This window comes from Danio aesculapii, chromosome 22, assembly GCF_903798145.1.
Source record: "Danio aesculapii chromosome 22, fDanAes4.1, whole genome shotgun sequence".
In the NCBI taxonomy this organism is placed as follows: domain Eukaryota; kingdom Metazoa; phylum Chordata; class Actinopteri; order Cypriniformes; family Danionidae; genus Danio; species Danio aesculapii.
Genome location: NC_079456.1, coordinates 8,796,456 through 8,815,346, shown reverse-complemented (window position 1 = coordinate 8,815,346; position 18,891 = coordinate 8,796,456). Strand labels below are relative to the sequence as shown.

The 18,891-nt window shown below is 36.5% G+C and overlaps 2 protein-coding genes across 2 annotated transcripts in view; both read right to left on the bottom strand.

Annotated features, from left to right (window-relative positions):
- LOC130216623 (SLAM family member 9-like) overlaps positions 1 to 1,039 on the bottom strand; it is a 57,933-nt gene extending 56,894 nt beyond the window's left edge. The window contains exon 1 of the mRNA XM_056448514.1: positions 1,021 to 1,039. Within this exon, the coding sequence (XP_056304489.1) occupies positions 1,021 to 1,039 (19 nt within the window). The remainder of the gene's footprint in view (positions 1 to 1,020) is intronic.
- A 5,433-nt stretch (positions 1,040 to 6,472) lies between these two features.
- On the bottom strand, positions 6,473 to 10,601 carry LOC130216622 (natural killer cell receptor 2B4-like). The gene is made up of 4 exons (XM_056448513.1): positions 10,346 to 10,601; positions 7,157 to 7,480; positions 6,664 to 6,957; positions 6,473 to 6,588 (listed from the first exon to the last, which is right to left on the bottom strand). The coding sequence occupies exons 1-4, from the start codon at positions 10,599 to 10,601 to the stop codon at positions 6,473 to 6,475; spliced, it is 990 nt and encodes a 329-aa protein (XP_056304488.1).
- Between the last annotated feature and the right edge of the window lie 8,290 nt (positions 10,602 to 18,891).

Below are 18,891 nucleotides of genomic sequence, written 5' to 3'. Positions count from 1 at the left end.
TCTAGAATGCCTTTACTCATCATTAGTTCATAATAAAGTAACATTTAATTAACACATTAATGCATCATTATTCATGTACTGTTATTGTAAAATACCACTATATAACAATGTGTCAGTTCAACTCTGCAGATTTCAACAGGCTAAATTACAGAAATTTGTGATGAATTTAACTTTTCATAGTATAAGTATAATAACATAAACAATGAAAATAATGAAGAATATTGTGCATCTAGACAAATGATAATATGCTGTAAACGTATACTATTTCTTGTCGTTTTGTAAGGATATTGTAAGATGCTGATATACAAGAAGAAGAAAAAACAATTAAATATAGATCTGACAATAAAGTTTGTATAAATATATTGTACTAAGCCTAATAACAAAATAATAAAACTTACCAGCCAGACTCCATGAGTACAAAAAGAAGAACATAAACAAGTCCAACATTTTCTTGAGGATTTTACTCAATTGTTTCAAAGAACTTTCAAAGAAAAGCCACAAATAAGATAAACAGCAGAAATACACTGAATCTTTTTTTAAATTAACTAACAAAAGAGTTGGAGAGCTGCTGGTCTGCAGGCGCTTGTGAAAATAAAGTGAAGCTCTATAGTCAATGACAATACACTCCTTAAGTGGGCGTCACCTTTCAGACACTGTGTGTCTTTATAGAAATAGACTGCTTGGTCTACTTTCTAACAAAGGGAAAGCTAATTATCTCTATGGAAAGTATTTAAATATTAACAATTTACATTACAAAAAGCCAATAAAAGTTAGCTTTGATCTGATCCAGTACCCAGACACAGCCATTGAAAAAAAACTGGTTGCATCCATTTTGTTAGCTGGTATACTGGAGGCAGCCATCTTGTGGTCTGGAGAACTGGTGGCAGACATCTTGTGCATATGTGGACTGGTGGCAGCCATTTTGTGAGCAGCAAGCCCCGTTGCCAGCGAGTCTCATAGTTGACCCCCCCCCCAACCCCCCGCCCTCCGCCAGTTATTAAACTGCACATGAATCCTCACCTCTGTTGCCCTCAACCATTAGTTACAGTATGTTCCAACTAATCCAGCAGAAAGAATACCTTTGCAACATACTTTGACAATGTTCTATATAATTGTATTCATGAGGATTTGTTATTTTAGCTGGCAATTTTAATTGCACTGAGCATTTTTTAGACAAAAATTACACTGAACCACATTTCTTCACAAAGGTGTCTTATTCAGTTATTCAAAGTTCACAAGGTTGTTGATATTTGGAAGAATTTTAATGAAACTCAAAGGCAGTACACATATGCTCATGTTTATGATAATTGAATTTCTTTGGCAATGCTGGATATGTTTAGGAAGTCAAACATCAGCTCAAAGCACCTGGAGTTGATGGGCTACCAGTGGACTTTTAAAAGTCTTTCTGGTCAGAAGTAGAACAGTTCTCATGCTGTTGTCGAAAAGGAGACTTGAATGACATTAAGAACTGGAGACAGAGTTTGCTGTGCTGTGATTATAAAAAGAAAACATTTCCTGACTCGCTCTTCCAAATCACCCCAAAGTGGCTAAATAATATTCGGATCAGGTGGCTGTGCAGGCCATGGGAGATGTTCAACTTCACTTTCATGTTCGTCAAACCACTCTGTCAAAAGTCTTGCTGTGTGCGTTATCATTCTGATACATGGCAACACCTTCAGGATACAATTTTTGAACCATTGGGTGCACATGGTCCACCAGAATGGTTCTGTTGTTCTTGGTAGTGACTTGCCTATCTACCACAAGTATTGGGCATAGGGAATGCCATGATATTGCAGCTCAAACCATCACTGATCCACCCCCCTGCTTCACTCTGGGCATCAACAGTCTGGGTGGTACAGTTCTTTGGGGCTTCTCTACACCATAGGATGTGGGAAAGGCAGTAAAAGTGGACTCATCAGAGAAAAATACAATGAATACAGAGAATGTTTTACATTGTTCACAGCCCAATATTTTTGCTGCTGGCACCATTGAAACCATTATTTGGCATTTGCATGAGTGACCAAAGGTTTGGCAATAACAGCCCGTTCATGTAGATTGATCCTGTGGAGGTCCCGATGAACAGTTTTGGTGGAAACAGAAAAGTTGAGGTGGACATTTTTAAATAAACTGAAAACAGATTTGCATGGGCTGTATATTCCTAGTTGTGCATACAGGTTTAAAGTGTCAGCTTATGCTGATGATGTTGTTATTTTTATGAGTTGGTTTTAGACTTGTTGCTTTTAGCAGTCTTGATGATCCTTTTCTTTTTTGGTCTGGAGCACACGGTGTCCATTTCTCCCCAAAATACCTGAAATACTGATTCATCTGCCCACAGCACGTTTCCACTGTGTGATGGTCCATCCCAGATGCCTCCAGGCCCAGAGAAGTCAACGACGCTTTTGGACACTGTTAACATAGGGCTTCCTTTTGGTACTGTGCAGTTTTAACTGGCATTTGTGGATGTAACTACGTATTGTGGTACTTTTCAAAGGTTTGTCAAAGTAGTCCTGAGCCCATGTGGTGATAACACTTATAGATGAATCAGGATTCTTGATCGCCTTAGGGATCGGAGATCATGGTTGTTCAGCTTAGGGTTGTGCCCTTGTCCTTTACGCACTGAAATTCCTCGATTCCTTGAATTTTTTTATTATGTTATGCACTGCTGAAGGTGAAATATCCAAATGTCTTGTCTTTGTTAGAGGAACATTGTTTTTAAACATTTCAATAATTTTCTCATGTAATTGTTGGCAAACTAAAGATCTTCTGCCTATCTTTGCTCCTAAAGTACTAGACCTTGGATGCTGCTTTTGTTTATTCATTCATTCATTTTCTTTTCGGCTTAGTCCCTTCATTAATCCGGGGTCGCCACAGCGGAATGAACTGCCAACTTATCCAGCACGTTTTTACGCAGCGGATGCCCTTCCAGCCGCAACCTATCTCTGGGAAATGCTGCTTTTGTCCCAAATCATAATTACAATCACCTGTTGATATCACCTGTTTCAATGGAATGTGTTTCAGGTCTGAATGACAGGAAAGGATGTATATTTACAAATGAAATGAATCAGACAAAAGATGAAATATTTTGTGTTCATATTGTCTGCAATGAAATACAAGTCAAAGTAAATTTGGAAATTACTAATTAGTTTTTTCATTTGCATTTTCCATACTGTCCTAACTTTTTGTACTACAAGTTCCCTGCACTGGTTATTACAAATTTTGACTATCGGTTATATATTTCCCAGGACAATTGTTGTGAACTAGCTCAGGGGAGAAATATGAATAATTAATCATGATCACTGTTTAGATAAGCTTTTATAAACTTTTACTTGAAATATTTGTGTCAAGAGTTTATTAGTTCAAAGACAGTAATCTGGGTTAAATGAAATAACCTTGTAAAATACAATTCTCCTCAGAGCATGTAGTAAATCTGGCATGATTAGAAAATCCAGGTATGAACAAATAATGAACAACTTCAAGTAAGATACAAATAAGGCTTTATTAATTATGCTAAACACTTGTGTCTTTATTTTAACAGTCTAAGTCCAAAGCACAGGGCACAAAAGCATTTTTTCTTATCGAATAAAAAGTTTATCCTACTCAGTTATGCACATTTTCAAAATGTATGCGCATCTTGGCATTTCCATCAACCATTTTTTTATGCGCATAAAATAGGTGGATGAATATGGAAGGTAAATCCTGCCAATTTTAAATAAATCAAATAAACATTTGAAATGAAAATGAAAATCAGATTAACAATTTCATTTTAAAACACCGTTCGCAAAATATCTGCCAAAATTGAAATCGAAATGAAGTTATTTAATTTTCATTTTCATTTTCACTTTGACAACACATCGTCCCTGTCAAATTGATAATTAAAATAAAGTTTCCAATTTAAGATTTAATTTTCACTGCATTTCCGCGTCAAGACTGCCAATATTAAAATGAAAAGCCAAACTGAAAAATAAAATGCAAACACAATTTTTACAAAGCATGTTATTAATGTTCACGCTATAATAGTGACAAAATTCAAATTAAAATGTAAATTTAAGCTTTCCTTTTATTGACACTTTTTCATTTCAGTTTTCATTTACGATTTCATTTTCAACGTCAACCTGTATGCAAAGCCTATGGTAATTAGTGGGAGGGGCGTATTTAAGTGACGTCGAGTGTTTCCACAGCTCGAGGGGAGAAGCCGCAAAGCCGGGTTTTGACAGCGAGAGTTACTAACGTTACTGTTACGTTTATTAAAAGGAATAAAATGGAAAAAACGGTAAGCCAGCTTTTAAGAGAAGCAGCTGCTGCATTGGAATAGCAGGAGGAACGACGGACACAGGAAACACAACCGTCAAATATTCGTCCCACATTATACATATCTCATATTATTATATCTCTTACCTCACACGATGCTGTGTCATCCTCCGTCTGACAGTTCTCTCACTTACTCCGAATATTTCCGCTATTTCTTGAGCAGTAAAACCGTTTAATAGGTACATCTTTAGTGCCTCTAATGGGATGTCGTACTTAGGACGTCCCGGTCCGAGGGTAGTGTCTGAACAACCTCTTTCGAGACACCGTACAATCTCACGAAGATTTCTTGAAGCTACTGGATCTATGTCGGAGTTTGTGAGAGCCGCAAAGTGTAAAAGTACATCCAATATTGCTTCAACTCGAAGCAAAAGGAAATCGTCATTGTCAGATACATTTGAAAGCTGGTGTAATTCCGCAGCTACATTGAGTAAAACCGCCATTTTTTTCTGCGTATTTCAGCCCCTCCCACTAATTACCATAGGCTTTGCATACTGGTTGACGTTGAAAATGAAATCGTAAATGAAAACTGAAATGAAAAAGTGTCAATAAAATTTACATCTTAATTTGAATTTTGTCACTATTATAGCGTGAATATTAATAACATGCTTTGTAAAAATTGTGTTTGCATTTTATTTTTTTCAGTTTGGCTTTTCATTTTAATATTGGCAGTCTTGACGCGGAAATGCAGTGAAAATTAAATCTTAAATTGGAAACTTTATTTTAATTATCAATTTGACAGGGACGATGTGTTATCAAAGTGAAAATGAAAATTAAATAATTTCATTTCGATTTCAATTTTGGCAGATATTTTGCGAACGGTGTTTTAAAATGAAATTGTTAATCTGATTTTCATTTTCATTTCAAATGTTTATTTGATTTATTTAAAATTGGCAGGATTTACCTTCCATAGACGAAAGAGTAGCTACTGTTTATATTTGTGCATATTTAACCTTTTAATCTGTGCCCCAATTTTGAGGATTTTCCAGAAAACGACTCTTGAACCCTGTGGTCTATGTTCACAAGTCTGGTTTTGTTTGAAACTAGACATTGGCTAGTTTGGTACCCAAGGGTCAAAATAGTAAAGTAGTATTGAAAGTAGTATAGAAAGAGTAAAACATGGTAAAATATAGGTGAACGTGAGTTGAGATTAGTTTCAATAAAATTAATTAGAGGAAAAATGGATGTGACTATCAGGATAATTGCATGAAAACATCAGAAAGATGAAGCTGAATGTCTGACTATGTTTTGATTCAAATTTCATGATGATACTTCCAAAAATGTAGCTTCTTTAAGCTTTTATTTCCAAAAAGTCTAGGCATCCTTTCTAAAAAGCCACTTGGAAACTCCAAATGGACACCTGGTAATAAATGAGTCAAAATTACATAAAGCATATCTGCATATCTATTCAAAACTGTTCTGCCTACAAAACCACACAAGAAAAAAAGGTATTTCAGACCAACATTTGTGGCATTTTCTTATTTGGTGTCCATTTGGAGTATCCAATTGACCCCTGCAAATCTGAAATTTGTTTTAAAATTATTTGAAACATTTTAAATACAGACTTTACTTCAACACCAAACACATCTGATAAACACACACACAAACTTTTGTCAGCCAAAAACTGTTTGACAAAATATAAAAGTGCATCAGTTCAATTAAACTTTTCATATGGTTATATTAGGCTGCATTTACACTCCATGGTTCAAGTGACTCAAAGTGTCCAAAGGATTTGGCCCATGTATGTGTAAGCAGGAAAAAATCACATGGATTCCGATTTACTCAAATCAGATTCAGGCAATGTTCATATGTGGACATTTATCCAATATGAATTGGATCTGTGCCCTCGTGTCTGCAGCGTAAGCATTGGATTTTCAAAACAACTTGTCAAAAAGAATTTAAAATAATAAACCCAGTGAAAGCATATCTGCATATCTATTCAAAACTGTTCTGCCTACAAAACCACACAAGAAAAAAAGGTATTTCAGATCAACATTTGTGGCATTTCCTTATTTGGTGTCCATTTGGAGTATCCAATTGACCCCTGGAAATCTTAACTTTGTTTTAAAATCATTTGAAACATTTTAGATTCTTTTAATTGCTTAAAGAATCATGAGATCTGATGTTTTTCATATATGATTAATCAGTCTTTGATGATGAAATTGTTTCAAAGATGTCTGGATCTGAAATCATAAATCAGCAAAGTGACAATAGCCACACCCACCAGAGCAGAGAGAACCAATCGGATCAACATTTCAGTAAAACCACAGCAGTGGACTCGTTCTGTAGACGGAAAGAGAAAAAAGGGTTATTCAATGGTTGAACAAATCATTAGTGACCAGTTCACTGCTGTTGTACCTGGACATGGCTGACAGAGATCAGTGTTGTTGAGCTGTTGAGTCTGGTTGCTGATGGGATTCTTCACTTCACAGCTGTAGGAATCATCCAGACACTCCAGATGCAAAGAGATGCTCGTGTTGAGATCAGACACACTGATGCTGGACAATAAATGGTTTCCTTTGTACCAGGAGAGACTCACAGCACTCACATGCACCACTGAACACACCACTGAACAATCATGGCTCGCTGTTCCTGATGATGTTTTTTTATTGTTTGAGGAGTCTCTGCTGATAACAGTATCAGGCAGAGGGACTGAAAAATATTGAAAAAAAAATTAATTAGAGAATAAATAAAGTTGATTTTATAAATCTATTTCATAATGCCAGTGTAGTGAATAAAATTTACATCATTTTGTAATGTAACTGTCAAGTAATTGATGTCAACAGATTTATAAAAGAAAATGATGTCAACAGACTTATAAATATGAAATTGCAAGTAATACTTTACTCACCATAGACAGTAAAGGTGAATGTGAAGAGTGGTTTGCTGTTTATGTTGGTTACTTTATAAAGTCCAGAGTCTGAGATTCTGCTGTTTGTGATGGTCAGAGATCCAGTTTGATTGTCCAGCTTCAGTCGCCCTCTGAATCTCCCGCCAGCACTATCATTATAGAATCTGCTCATATTATTCATTCTGTTGAGTTTAGCTATCAGAATATCATTTCCAAACCGCCACTCGATCTCATCAGTTCTCTGTTCTTCTGTAACACTGATGTGTAGAAAGACAGAGTCTCCTTCAGTCGCCGACACAGACTTCACTTCAACACCAAACACATCTGATAAACACACACACACACTTTCTTAGCCAAAAACTGTTTGAAAAAATATAACAGTTCATCAGTTCAATTAAACTTTTCATATGGTTATATTAGGCTGCATTTTCACTGCATGGTTCAAGTGACTCAATGCGCAGATCGGATTTGGCCCATGTATGTGTAAGCAGGAAAAAATCACATGGATTCCGATTTACTCAAATCAGATTCAGGCAATGTTCATATGTGGAAATTTATCCAATATGAATTGGATCTGTGCCCTCGTGTCTGCAGTGTAAGCATTGGATTTTCAAAACAACTTGTCAAAAAGAATTTAAAATAATAAACCCAGTGAACAGATTAAATACAGGAATGGAGAAAAAAGCACTCTTTGATTATCAGCTATCAGTCCCACCCGCTCTTTTTTTTCCCTGGTCATTGCATTTTTGTTGTGTGCCGTGTAAATGCAGACAATAGGATACAAGTCAATATTAAAAGATTATGACAGGAGGTCAGCAAAAAAATCGGATACAGTCACCAAATCTGAATAGACCATCAAGACCTGCAGTGTAAGTGCAGTCTTAGATACCAAATGATTGGTAATATGAGCTCTAAATGTAAACAAAAGCTGATTAATTTGGATACTGAAATCAGATATTCAGAGAAAGTAATAACTATAGATAAATCCAAACATACTAAACAGAAATTATTAGCTCTAAAAGCAGAGTATGAAGAACTATCCACATTAGCCTGGTAGATTAAGAAATTAACATCAGAGAGATCCATTAATGAAATTAGGAATGAAAAAGGGGTAATCACAACATAACACTTTTTAATAACACTTTTGTTACATTTTATAAATCTCTACATCAATCAGAATTCCCCACAAGCTCCACTAATCAGAATAACCTTTTTGACGGATTGGATATTCCCTCTCTTACTGAAGAAACTAGATGGGAAACTAGAATTAGAAGAGCTTTCTAAAGCTGTTCCTAGTATAAGTGGTACAGCGGCAGGTCCTGATGTGCTTTTAATTGAGAAATGAATTTAAATGGAATATATTACATCTTTTACTAGATATGTATATGTAAGCTTTTCATCAAAGTTCTCTCCCTACTGTATTGAGAAAAGCCCTTATCACTCTTATTTTGAAGCCAGGAAAACCACCAGTGGAATGTTGTTCATTCAGGCCAATTTCACTTTTAAATGCAGATGCCAAAGTAATTGCTAAAGCACTGGCAATGAGGCTTGAGAAGGTTTTACCTCAATTGATACATATAGACCAAAATGGCTTTATTAAATATCGCCAAGGGTTCCATATTATAAGCAGAGTACTTAATATTGTGCATGCAGGAGATGAAGCCCACAATATTTCCATCTATCTTCATCCATCTCCGAAAGTATTCACCAATCCAAATCTTATGAAAAACTCCATTAAGTATGGCCATTCTGTCACAAGATGCCGAAACGGCAGTTGACAGATTAGAAGGGCCATACTTAATGGAGCCATTAGTAAGATGGAAATCCTTTTAGTTGACTCTTCTGCAAAAGTTTTCAGATGTAACGTCATTCATAATAATTATCTTGTCAGCCTATAACAACCAAGCAAGCTATATATAAGCCCATCTAAACAATCTGTTTCGCTGTACTCAGGTGATGTTGCGGAAGTTTCAGTCACGTTGCGGAAGTCTGGACTTCCCGGCGTTGTTTATGTGTCACAATTTGCACGTGCTATATGCTTTCAAGAGGTTCGCTGCTCCTGTGGTCACGTTCACATACAGATAAATCTTGAGGTCTCATAATGAACTATACCTTTCTGAAACTTTTATCCACCTGAATCTCCAAATTCTGTTTAGCTCAACGCACTGCTGTCTCTGCTTTCTCATGCACAACAGTGTGTAGAATGTGACTGCAGAGCAGATAACCCAAGCTAACTGGTATTGACATCAAATTTCTAGGATACCGAAAGCATTGTAATCAACCATACAAAGAACATTAGCATTAGAACAACGGTCAGTAAAACCTAGTCATCACATAGACAGGCCTGCGCTACAACTTATCGACTATTTAAGAAATCCCAACAAGGAAAAACTTAACTGTTGGGTATTTTATTTTTGGGGGTAGACACTGCCTGCCATCATCCTCAGACAGGACCTAATCATAATTTAGGGGATTCAATGTTTACTCCAATTTTCTAAATGGTTAGACATTAATTGTTGTAAATCACAACATATTGTCCATTTCATGGGTTTCATACAAGGTAATCCTGATCGAGCCTAGCTGCCTGCCTTGCTGCCATCTCGCCTACCAAGCCCAACGGGGCTCCGCTTCGCACAGCAAGCCCACCGGGGCTCTGTCTTGCACAACGAACCCAAAAGAGCTCCGGCTCGCACTGCAAGCCCAACGGGGCTCTGTCTCGCACAGCAAGCCCATAGGGGTTCCATTTCGCACAGCAACTCGCCAGGGCTCCGTCTCACACAACAAGCCCAATGGGGCTCTGTCTCGCACACCAAGCCCGCCAGGGCTCCGTCTCGCACAGCAAGCCCAATGGGGCTCTGTCTCGCACACCAAGACCGCCAGGGCTTCGTCTCGCACAGCAAGCCCCTTAGGGCACCTTCTCTTAATCTCTTCGGCTTGTCAGGGCATGCTCTCAATCTCTTCAGCTTGTCAGGGCACGCTCTTAATCTCTTTGGCGCGTTGGGGCATGCTCTCAATCTCTTCGGCCCATCGGGGCATGCTCTCAATCTCTTCGGCCCATCGGGGCATGCTCTCAATCTCTTCGGCCTGCCAGGGCACACTCTCAATCTCTTCGGCTTGTCGGGGCACACTCTCAATCTCTTCGGCTCGTCATGGCACGCTCTCAATCTCTTTGGGCCCATCGGGGCACACTCTCAATCTCGTCGGCCCATCGGAGCATGCTCTCAATCTCTTTGGCCCATCGAGGCACGCTCTCAATCGATTCGGCCCATCGGGGCACGCTCTCAATATCCTCTGCCCATCGGGGCAAGCTCTTTCTCCTCTGCCCGTCGGGGCATTCTCTCCTCTGCCCATTGGGGCACGCTCTCTCTCCTCTGCCCGTCGGGGCACACGCTCTCTTTTCATCTCCATTGGGGCTTTCTACCAAATAGCAAATTGTGTGCTTCATTTTTATCTTCATGCTGGATCACTTATATATCTTTCTGCCCATCAGGGCACTATTTAATCTCCATTTTGCCTTATGCGATTTGCTTGAATATACAATATAAGCTATCTCATTTAATGTCATTTTCTGTTTATGATTGCTACTTAAGTTAGTACAAAGCCCATAAATATCTTGAAGACCTCTCAGAGCTTTCTTGCATTTCACTTATTTGGGGAAATAACAATTCATTAATTTTTTTTCGGCTTAGTCCCTTTATTAATCTGGGGTCGCCACAGTGCAATGAACCGGCAACTTATCCAGCATATGTTTTACACAGCAGAGGCTCTTCCAGCTGCAACCCATCTCTAGGAAACATCCATACACACTCATTCACACACATACACTACAGACAATTTAGCCTACCCAATTCACCTGTACTGCATGTCTTTGGACTGTGGGGGAAACCAGAGCACCCGGTGGAAACCCACGCGAAAGCAGGGAAAACATGCAAACTCCACACAGAAACGCCAACTGACCCAGCCGAGGCTCAAACCAGCGACCTTCTTGCTGTAAGGCGACAGCACTACCTACTGAGCCACTGCGTCGCATAACAATTTCAGTCCCGCTAAAAATTATATGGATAAATTATGGATAAATTAGAGCATAATAAGATTTAAAAACTTGTAAGAAGACAATTAAATAATGTCATTTAAAAAATGTTGTAGCAAAATTTAATATACCTTAAAAACACTTTTTAAATTATTTACAACTAAGAAGTTTTTTTTTAAATACATTTAACGAATTCAACACAGCAAACCCCAACAGTAGAGTACTGGAATACAATATGTTTGAATGCGCAAACAAAAACTTTGAATTCCCGACTGAGACTGCTACGATACAATTGGGCAATGAGAACTTATATTACTCCTGTAAGATTAAATAAATTCAGTCCTATTATCCCTGATCTTTGTTTTAAGTGCAATAAGATACAATGTATGTTTTTTTTTTCAATATGTGTCGGAGTGTGAGGAGGTGCACAAATTTTGGGTGAACTTGACTCAATTTGTTTCTCAATTTATTTTCATTCCAATTCTTTTATGTCCAGGATTATGAATATTGAATATGTATGAAGACAGTTGTGCTTTGTCTACTAAAGAAAGAAAATTGATTGATTTATGTTTAATACTAGCAAGATGTCGTATTGCTTTGTGTTGTAAAAATGTTAATCGCCTCTCCATTTTGGTTGAGAAACCTATTAACATGTTTGGAAGAGCTGTAATCGGGCCATAAAAGTTAGGCCCGGCAGAATTTCGGCCTGAGCCTGACAAGTACAATTTGATTGACAGCATTTTAAAAGCCCAAACCCGTTTACAGCCCGACATTATTCAAATGTGCACATACACGAAGCTCTTTTGTCTTTTTTCAGGAAGAAGTTGTTTATAGTTAAAATCAGAATTATTAGCCCCACTTTGAATTTTTTTTCTTATTAAAATATTTCTCAAATGATGTTTAACAGAGCAAGGAAATTTTCACAGTATGTCTGATAATATTTTTTCTTCTGGAGAAAGTCTTATTTGTTAATTTCGCCTAGAATAAAAGCAGTTTTTAATTTTTTAAAAACCATTTTCAGGTGAAAATGATTAGCCTCTTTAAGCTATATATATTTTTTCAATAGTCTACAGAGCAAACCATCGTTATACAATAACTAGCGTAATTACACTATCCTGCCTAGTTAACCTAATTAACCTAGTTAAGCCTTTAAATGTCACTTAAAGCTGTATAGAAGAAGTGTCTTAAAAAATATCTAGTCAAATATTATTTACTGACATCATGGCAAAGATAAAATAAACCAGTTATTAGAAATGAGTTATTAAAGCTATTATGTTTAGAAATGGGTTTAAAAAAAATCTTCTCTCCGTTAAACAAAAATTGGGGGGAAAAATAAACCGGGGGGCTAATAATTCAGGGGGGTTAACAATTCTTACTTCAACTGTATGTGTTTTATCATAATTCATTCATAACAAAAGTAGGCTATAGGCCACTAAGAAGTTGGAACAAAGAAATAAAATATGTCCGCTGTATCATCTCAGCACTCTAAATAGGCCAGGTACATACTAAATAAAATACTTAAATTAAAATAAATTCAAAATATGACGGGTAGATTAGATTAGATTAGATTCAATTTATTGTCATCACACATGTACAAGTACAAGGCAACGAAATGCAGGTAAATGGAACTCCCCAACCGTGCACAGACATCACAACTCCAGGGAAGACAGGTCACAGGAGGTGGAACAGGAAATAAGATACATTTAGGAAAAACTCCCTCTCACCTTGCTCTTAAGTTAGAGCAATCTGAGATCAGGGAGAAAGAAAAAGCCCCAGCAATCTAGCACAAAAACACACCGACAAGACATAACATCGCCACAGGGGATGGGAACAGGGGGTGCAGATATAGTCCGGTAAGGGCGGGCAGCCATCAGGTCCTGCAGCCATGGAGGCGCTGGTCACAGACCCGCCTACCCCCTCCAGTGGGTGAAAGCATACGAAGGCATTGGATTGGGGCCAGGAAGTGTCGTGCTGTTTATCTGTGTGTGTGTGTGTGTGTGTGTGCGTGTGTGTGTGTGTGCGTAAGCCTGTAGAGTCCCACAGGTGTCCTTGACAGGGATCAGGAATTTCAGAGTGTATTTGGCAAAATCGAAATTAAGATAAAGGTTCTGCAGGATTTGTTTCGCCACTTCTCTTCACAATCCGGCCTACGGTGAAGCAGAATAATTAAAGAATAATGCCAACATTAGCCTATACTCTGTCTACATTATGCATTTATGATTGAATTAATATTTGAAAATAATTTACTCACCAAGATTAGGCTTTGTAAACGTGTTTTTGCAGAGGAACTATTTTTGGATGCACTGTAGGCCTAGATGGCTTTACCGCGGTCCTGCCTAGTGCGTCCAGCAGCACTAAACACCCTTTCACTGCTGCTGCTGCTGGCCGGGATGCATAGTAGCTACTACTGATCTGGCTAATTTTGCAAGTTTTGGGTAGGATTGATCTATTTCATTTTTCAATGTAGCGATTGACCTCGTTATTTTCCCTGTCAGCTTGCCGTACATTTTCACACTCCGCAAAATTCACTCTTTTTGATTTCTCTGTCATCATTTGTTTCACCTTTGCAGGGATGGGTTTTAATGTTTTAACAATAGATCTGATTACTTTCTTGCATTAATCGAAATGCATCACATGACTGTTCATTGCCGTGTAAGCCGGAGCGCCATCCCGAGCCCGGCCCAACCCCATCTAAAATGATAGAAAATAAGCTTGAACTCGTCACGTTCCTTCAGGTTCGGGCAAAGATGTTATGGCTCCTAATGTTTGGCTCCTGAAAAACCCACATACAGTATGTTATAGGAAAAAAAATCCTCTGAATTTTGTGATATCTGGTAGGTGTTTCTGAACCTTGGTGAAAAATGGAGATATCGAAGTAGCTTTGGAAGTCGGAAGGTGTGGAAGTGTTAGATTTCCTTTTTAGTTTAATAAAAAAAAAAAATATATATATATATATATATATATATATATATATATATATATATATATATATATATATATATATATATATATATATTATAATTATTATTATTTTCCCCCCTAAACCTGTCTGAGGTAAGTTGTGGCTATTGAGGGTTTGATTTATTGTAAAACCTTGTAAAACTTTACAAAGAAATGTTATACAAAAAAACGTTTCATATGCTCGAAACAGCAACATGAACACAAATGAATGAGTATATTAGTAAGATTAGAATTAGTGTAGGCCTAAGTAAAATAAATGCAAATAATGAAGAATAATGCTGGTGGACAAATTATATTATGCTATACACAGAAATAAGCGTAATAATCAAATAATTAATCTTACCAGGTAAAGTCCATGAGCACAAATTGAAGATAATAAACATGTCCAACATTTTCTTGAGGATTTCACTGAACAGTTAGCTGTAGAAATGCCTTACTAGGAACTAACAGAAGAGCTTGAGAGTTGCTGGTCTGCAATCGGTTTATTGAAGCTCTGCAGTCAGTGGCAGTAAACCCCTCTAGTGGCCGTCACCTTTCAGAGACTGACACTTGTTTACTCTTGACCTACAGTACATAAATGTTTTCCAATTGCTTTTTTTTTTTTACAACAACTGGGTTTTGAATTTTCTTTTCGATAGAACCATAAAAATTAGGGTAGGTAATTATAAGGAAATATTATGTGGAAAACGGGATTCCACAAGGCAGTGTATGTAGCCCGTTGCGTTTGAATATCATGATAAATGATATATTTGATGAAGTAGATTCAATTATATGTAAATCTCTGTATGCTGATGATAGGCCCTATGGATTAGAGGGCCCCATCAGCTATTTTTATAACTAAAACTCAAGTTATTCGCTTTTCTAAAAAACATAAGGAAATAACACTCAAACTATATGGCCATACTCTTGAACAAGCTATAAAATGTTTAGGAATAATATTAGATGAAAAGATAACCTGGAAACAACATATTAAAAATAAAAATAAAAACTCTTTTGAGATGTTTAGCTGGGTATGACTGTGGAGCTACTAGAACAGCAATGTTAAAGCATTTATCAGGTCATTATGAAAGCTTCATTCTATTATGGATGTATAGCTTATATGTCAGCTGTAGAGGTGGAACCTCTGGATTGTTCTGATAGTCCTTAAAAACTGGAGACTCTGGTAAGAGAGTAAAGGGCTCGGAGAGTTTTATTCAACAAAAGCTTTAATGAGAGGGTATATTAGTACAGGTCACCTTAGTGAGCAGGTGATTAGATGTTGTTGGTATAGGTACAAATGGGTATGTGAGTGTGTGGTCTGAAACATAAAAAAGGGCAAATTAAGTATCAATAAAATCAATTATCAATTAACTAACAACGGTCAAACATCTCCATTCTGATAACAACAGAAAACAATCTTCAAATATATAAATAAATTGACTGTCAAACTTTAGTATATAGGGATGACTTTAAATTACACCATCAATCATAATGTATACATAAATTCAACAAAGAAACAAAGCATCAATAGTTTGAACTAGCATATTAGCTTCCCAACACAGATTGACATATAACGTCATATTGTGCAAATATACGCATTAAGGATCAATATAACATTACATATATTATCACAACAGTATTAACCTCAGTATTGTACATATTTCTGGTGGAAATCAGCAAGTAAACTCTCTTTCTTGGCATGAACGCACACAGGATAGATATTTTGCAGCCATGTGCGTGCTCTTAAAGTGAAAGTGGTAAATGTCTGTCAAATTAGAGAAATGCGCCATCTAGTGAGAACTGCAACTCAGTCTAGAACTTTCCTGCATCAGCTGCAGATAGTCATGTTAAAAATTAAGAACGTGCAGCATTTAGAATGTCCCCAATAGTGGCGTTACAACTGGAGAGATGCCGTATAAGAAGGCATAAACTTATGTTAACATATTTGAATGATCTAAGAAGACATAACAGTATTCATCCTACCAAAATTATTTTAAGGGGAGTGTTGGAAACACAGCAAATACAACATTTCAAGTTTCGGATGGATAGGAGATATAAAAGCAGAAAATGAGGGACTATGTAAAGTACAATACAGCTCAACAGTTTGTCTTTCAGATACCCCTCCTTGGTTATGAATGCCAATAATAGATTTAAACATTCAACAACAAATTAAAGATAATACTTTACAAAAGAAGGTCTTCTCACTCATCTCAAAATAGGACATAATGGATTAAATCAGACATTGCACATGATAGGCAAGCACCCAACAGGCTTATTTGAAATTTGTATAAAGGAATCAGTAACACGTGTATTGTTAGAATGTAGGAAATATGAAAAAGAAAGAAGATACATGTTTCAATTAATAGAATTAAACATTAAACCGGATTTAATTTGCATTCAGGAAACTTGGCTGAAACCATCATTAGATTATGTAATAGCAGGATATGAGAGCATACGTAGAGATAGAGACATTGGTAGTGGAGGAGAATGTGCAGTTTTTATTAAACAAAATGTACAATATAGGATATTGGAAAGAGGTAAATTTTACTGGAGGTTTGGACGGAGAAGGCAATTTCAAATAGCAAATTTTTATAATCCATGCCAGAAATTAACTTTAGAAAATCTACAGGAATTTACAGCCCAACTGGAAGGTAAAGTTATTTGTTGTGGAGACTTTAATGGTCATAATACACTATGGGATAATTATAATGATATGAATGGAGAGGTAATAGAGGAATTAATGGACAGAAAAAATTTAGTATGTGTTAATAACGGTGATGGCACCAGAATAAATGTTAGAAATGGGAAAGAATCTGCAGTGGATATTACTCTTGTTTCTGAATCAATAGCTGGGGATTGTTGGTGGGAAGTTAAAAAAGAAAGCACTGTAGGGAGTGATCATTACCCAATTTTTGTGGAAGTAGCAGTGAAAATGAAGTCGGATGAAATAATTAAACCTGGAGGGTGGATATTTAATAAAGCAGATTGGTATAAATTTAGAGAAATTAGTGAGGAGTTGATGATGGAAATCAACAGTAGTCAAGAAATAGAAGAAGTTAATCAGTGTATAAGTGAAGCTATAATAGAAGCTGCGATTCAATCAATTCCAAAGAGAGTAGGAAATAAGAAAAGAAGAACTGTTCCGTGGTGGACGGATGAATGTGGAAAAACAGTTAAAGAAAGAAACAAAGCATTTAAAAGACTTAAAAGAACCCTTAATTTTGAGGAATTAATTAGTTATAGAAAGGCACAAGCGTTGGTGAGAAGAACAATTAAGACAGCAAAAAGAGACTATTGGAGACAGTTTTGCAATACTGTGGGTAGAGAAACGGATATTCGCAGGGTTTAGGATATGGTAAGGAAAATGAATGGTGTTAGGAGACAGTATAATTTCCCAACATTAACTGATAGTGGAAAAACAGCTGTAACAGAAAAAGAAAAAGCAGAAATGCTAGTGCAATCGTTTGTTAAAATTCATAGAACAGAAAACCTTACTGAAAAGGAAAAAAAAGAGGACGTGAGGAAACATTATCAAAATACAGAGATTGTAATGATCATGAAAATGTGAATGAGGTATTGAATTTACCTTTTAATATTGATGAGTTAAATTATGTATTAAGGAACAATAGAGTGTCTGCACCAGGTAAAGCTCAGGTTTGCTATACAATGATGTCTAATTTAAGTGAGATATCTAAAGATATTTTACTGGATTTTTTTAATAGGGTATGGGAGAGTGGTAAACTATCTAGACTATGGAAAGAAGCAGTAATCATTCCAATACGCAAAGCAGGGAAAGGAGGTAATAAACCAATTGATTATAGACCAATTGCATTAACCTCTCATATATGTAAAGTTATGGAGAAAATGATTAATAAAAGATTAACATATTATATGGAAACTAAATGATATATTGTCAGGTATTAAAATGGATTCAGGAAAGGGAGAAGTACTATAGATTCTACAGTGTGTTTAGAGTATGAAATAAGGAGAGCACAGATTAATAAAGAAAAGGTAGTAGCGGTTTTTCTGGATATCGAGAAAGCTTATGACATGATGTGGAGAGAGGGGTTGATAATTAAATTAAAGAAAGCAGGGATTAATGGAAACATGGTAAGATGGATTAAAGACTTTTTATTTGGAAGAACTATACAAGTTAAGATTGGGGAAAGTGTCTCTAGAAACAAGTGTGTGGAAAATGGTACTCCTCAAGGAAGCATAATTAGCCCTTTGTTATTTTCATTCATGATTAATGGTATATTTTCAGATATTGAGAAAGGAATAGGTTGTTCTTTGTTTGCAGATGATGGTGCAATCAGGAAATGGGGAAGGAATGTAGATTTTGTGGTTAAAAAAATGCAAACAGCTATAGAAGTGGTTGAAAAATGGTCATATAATTGGGGATTTAGATTCTCTGTTGAAAAAACAAAGACTAATTTTTTCAAAACAAAAGTATAACAAGGAGTCAATTCTGAAATTATATGGACAAGATATAGAAAGAGTTTCATGTTTTAAGTTTTTAGGGGTATGGTATGATGAGAAGCTCAATTTTAAAGTACACATTGAGAAAATTGTAGATAAATGCAGGAAAGCACAGAATGTAATGAGATGTTTGCTGGGTAAAGACTGGGGAGCTGAAAGGGTTGCAGTGAAAAAAATTTATAATGGTTAAATAAGATCAGTACTGGATTATGGTTGTGTAGTATTTCAATCTGCTAATGTAAGTTTATTAAGGGAACTAGATAAAATTCAGTATAAGGCATTGCGA

Bases quoted from the DNA above. Each gene is read 5' to 3' on its own strand.
- LOC130216622 (XM_056448513.1), bottom strand. From the start codon at position 10,601: ATGAAGCACACAATTTGCTATTTGGTAGAAAGCCCCAATGGAGATGAA. The intron at 7,481-10,345 runs GTGTGCCCCGAT...TGTGTTTATCAG, and splicing joins ATGGGCCGACGAGATTGAGA to ATGTGTTTGGTGTTGAAGTG. The intron at 6,589-6,663 runs GTACAACAGCAG...TTCCGTCTACAG, and splicing joins TCTCTGTCAGCCATGTCCAG to AACGAGTCCACTGCTGTGGT.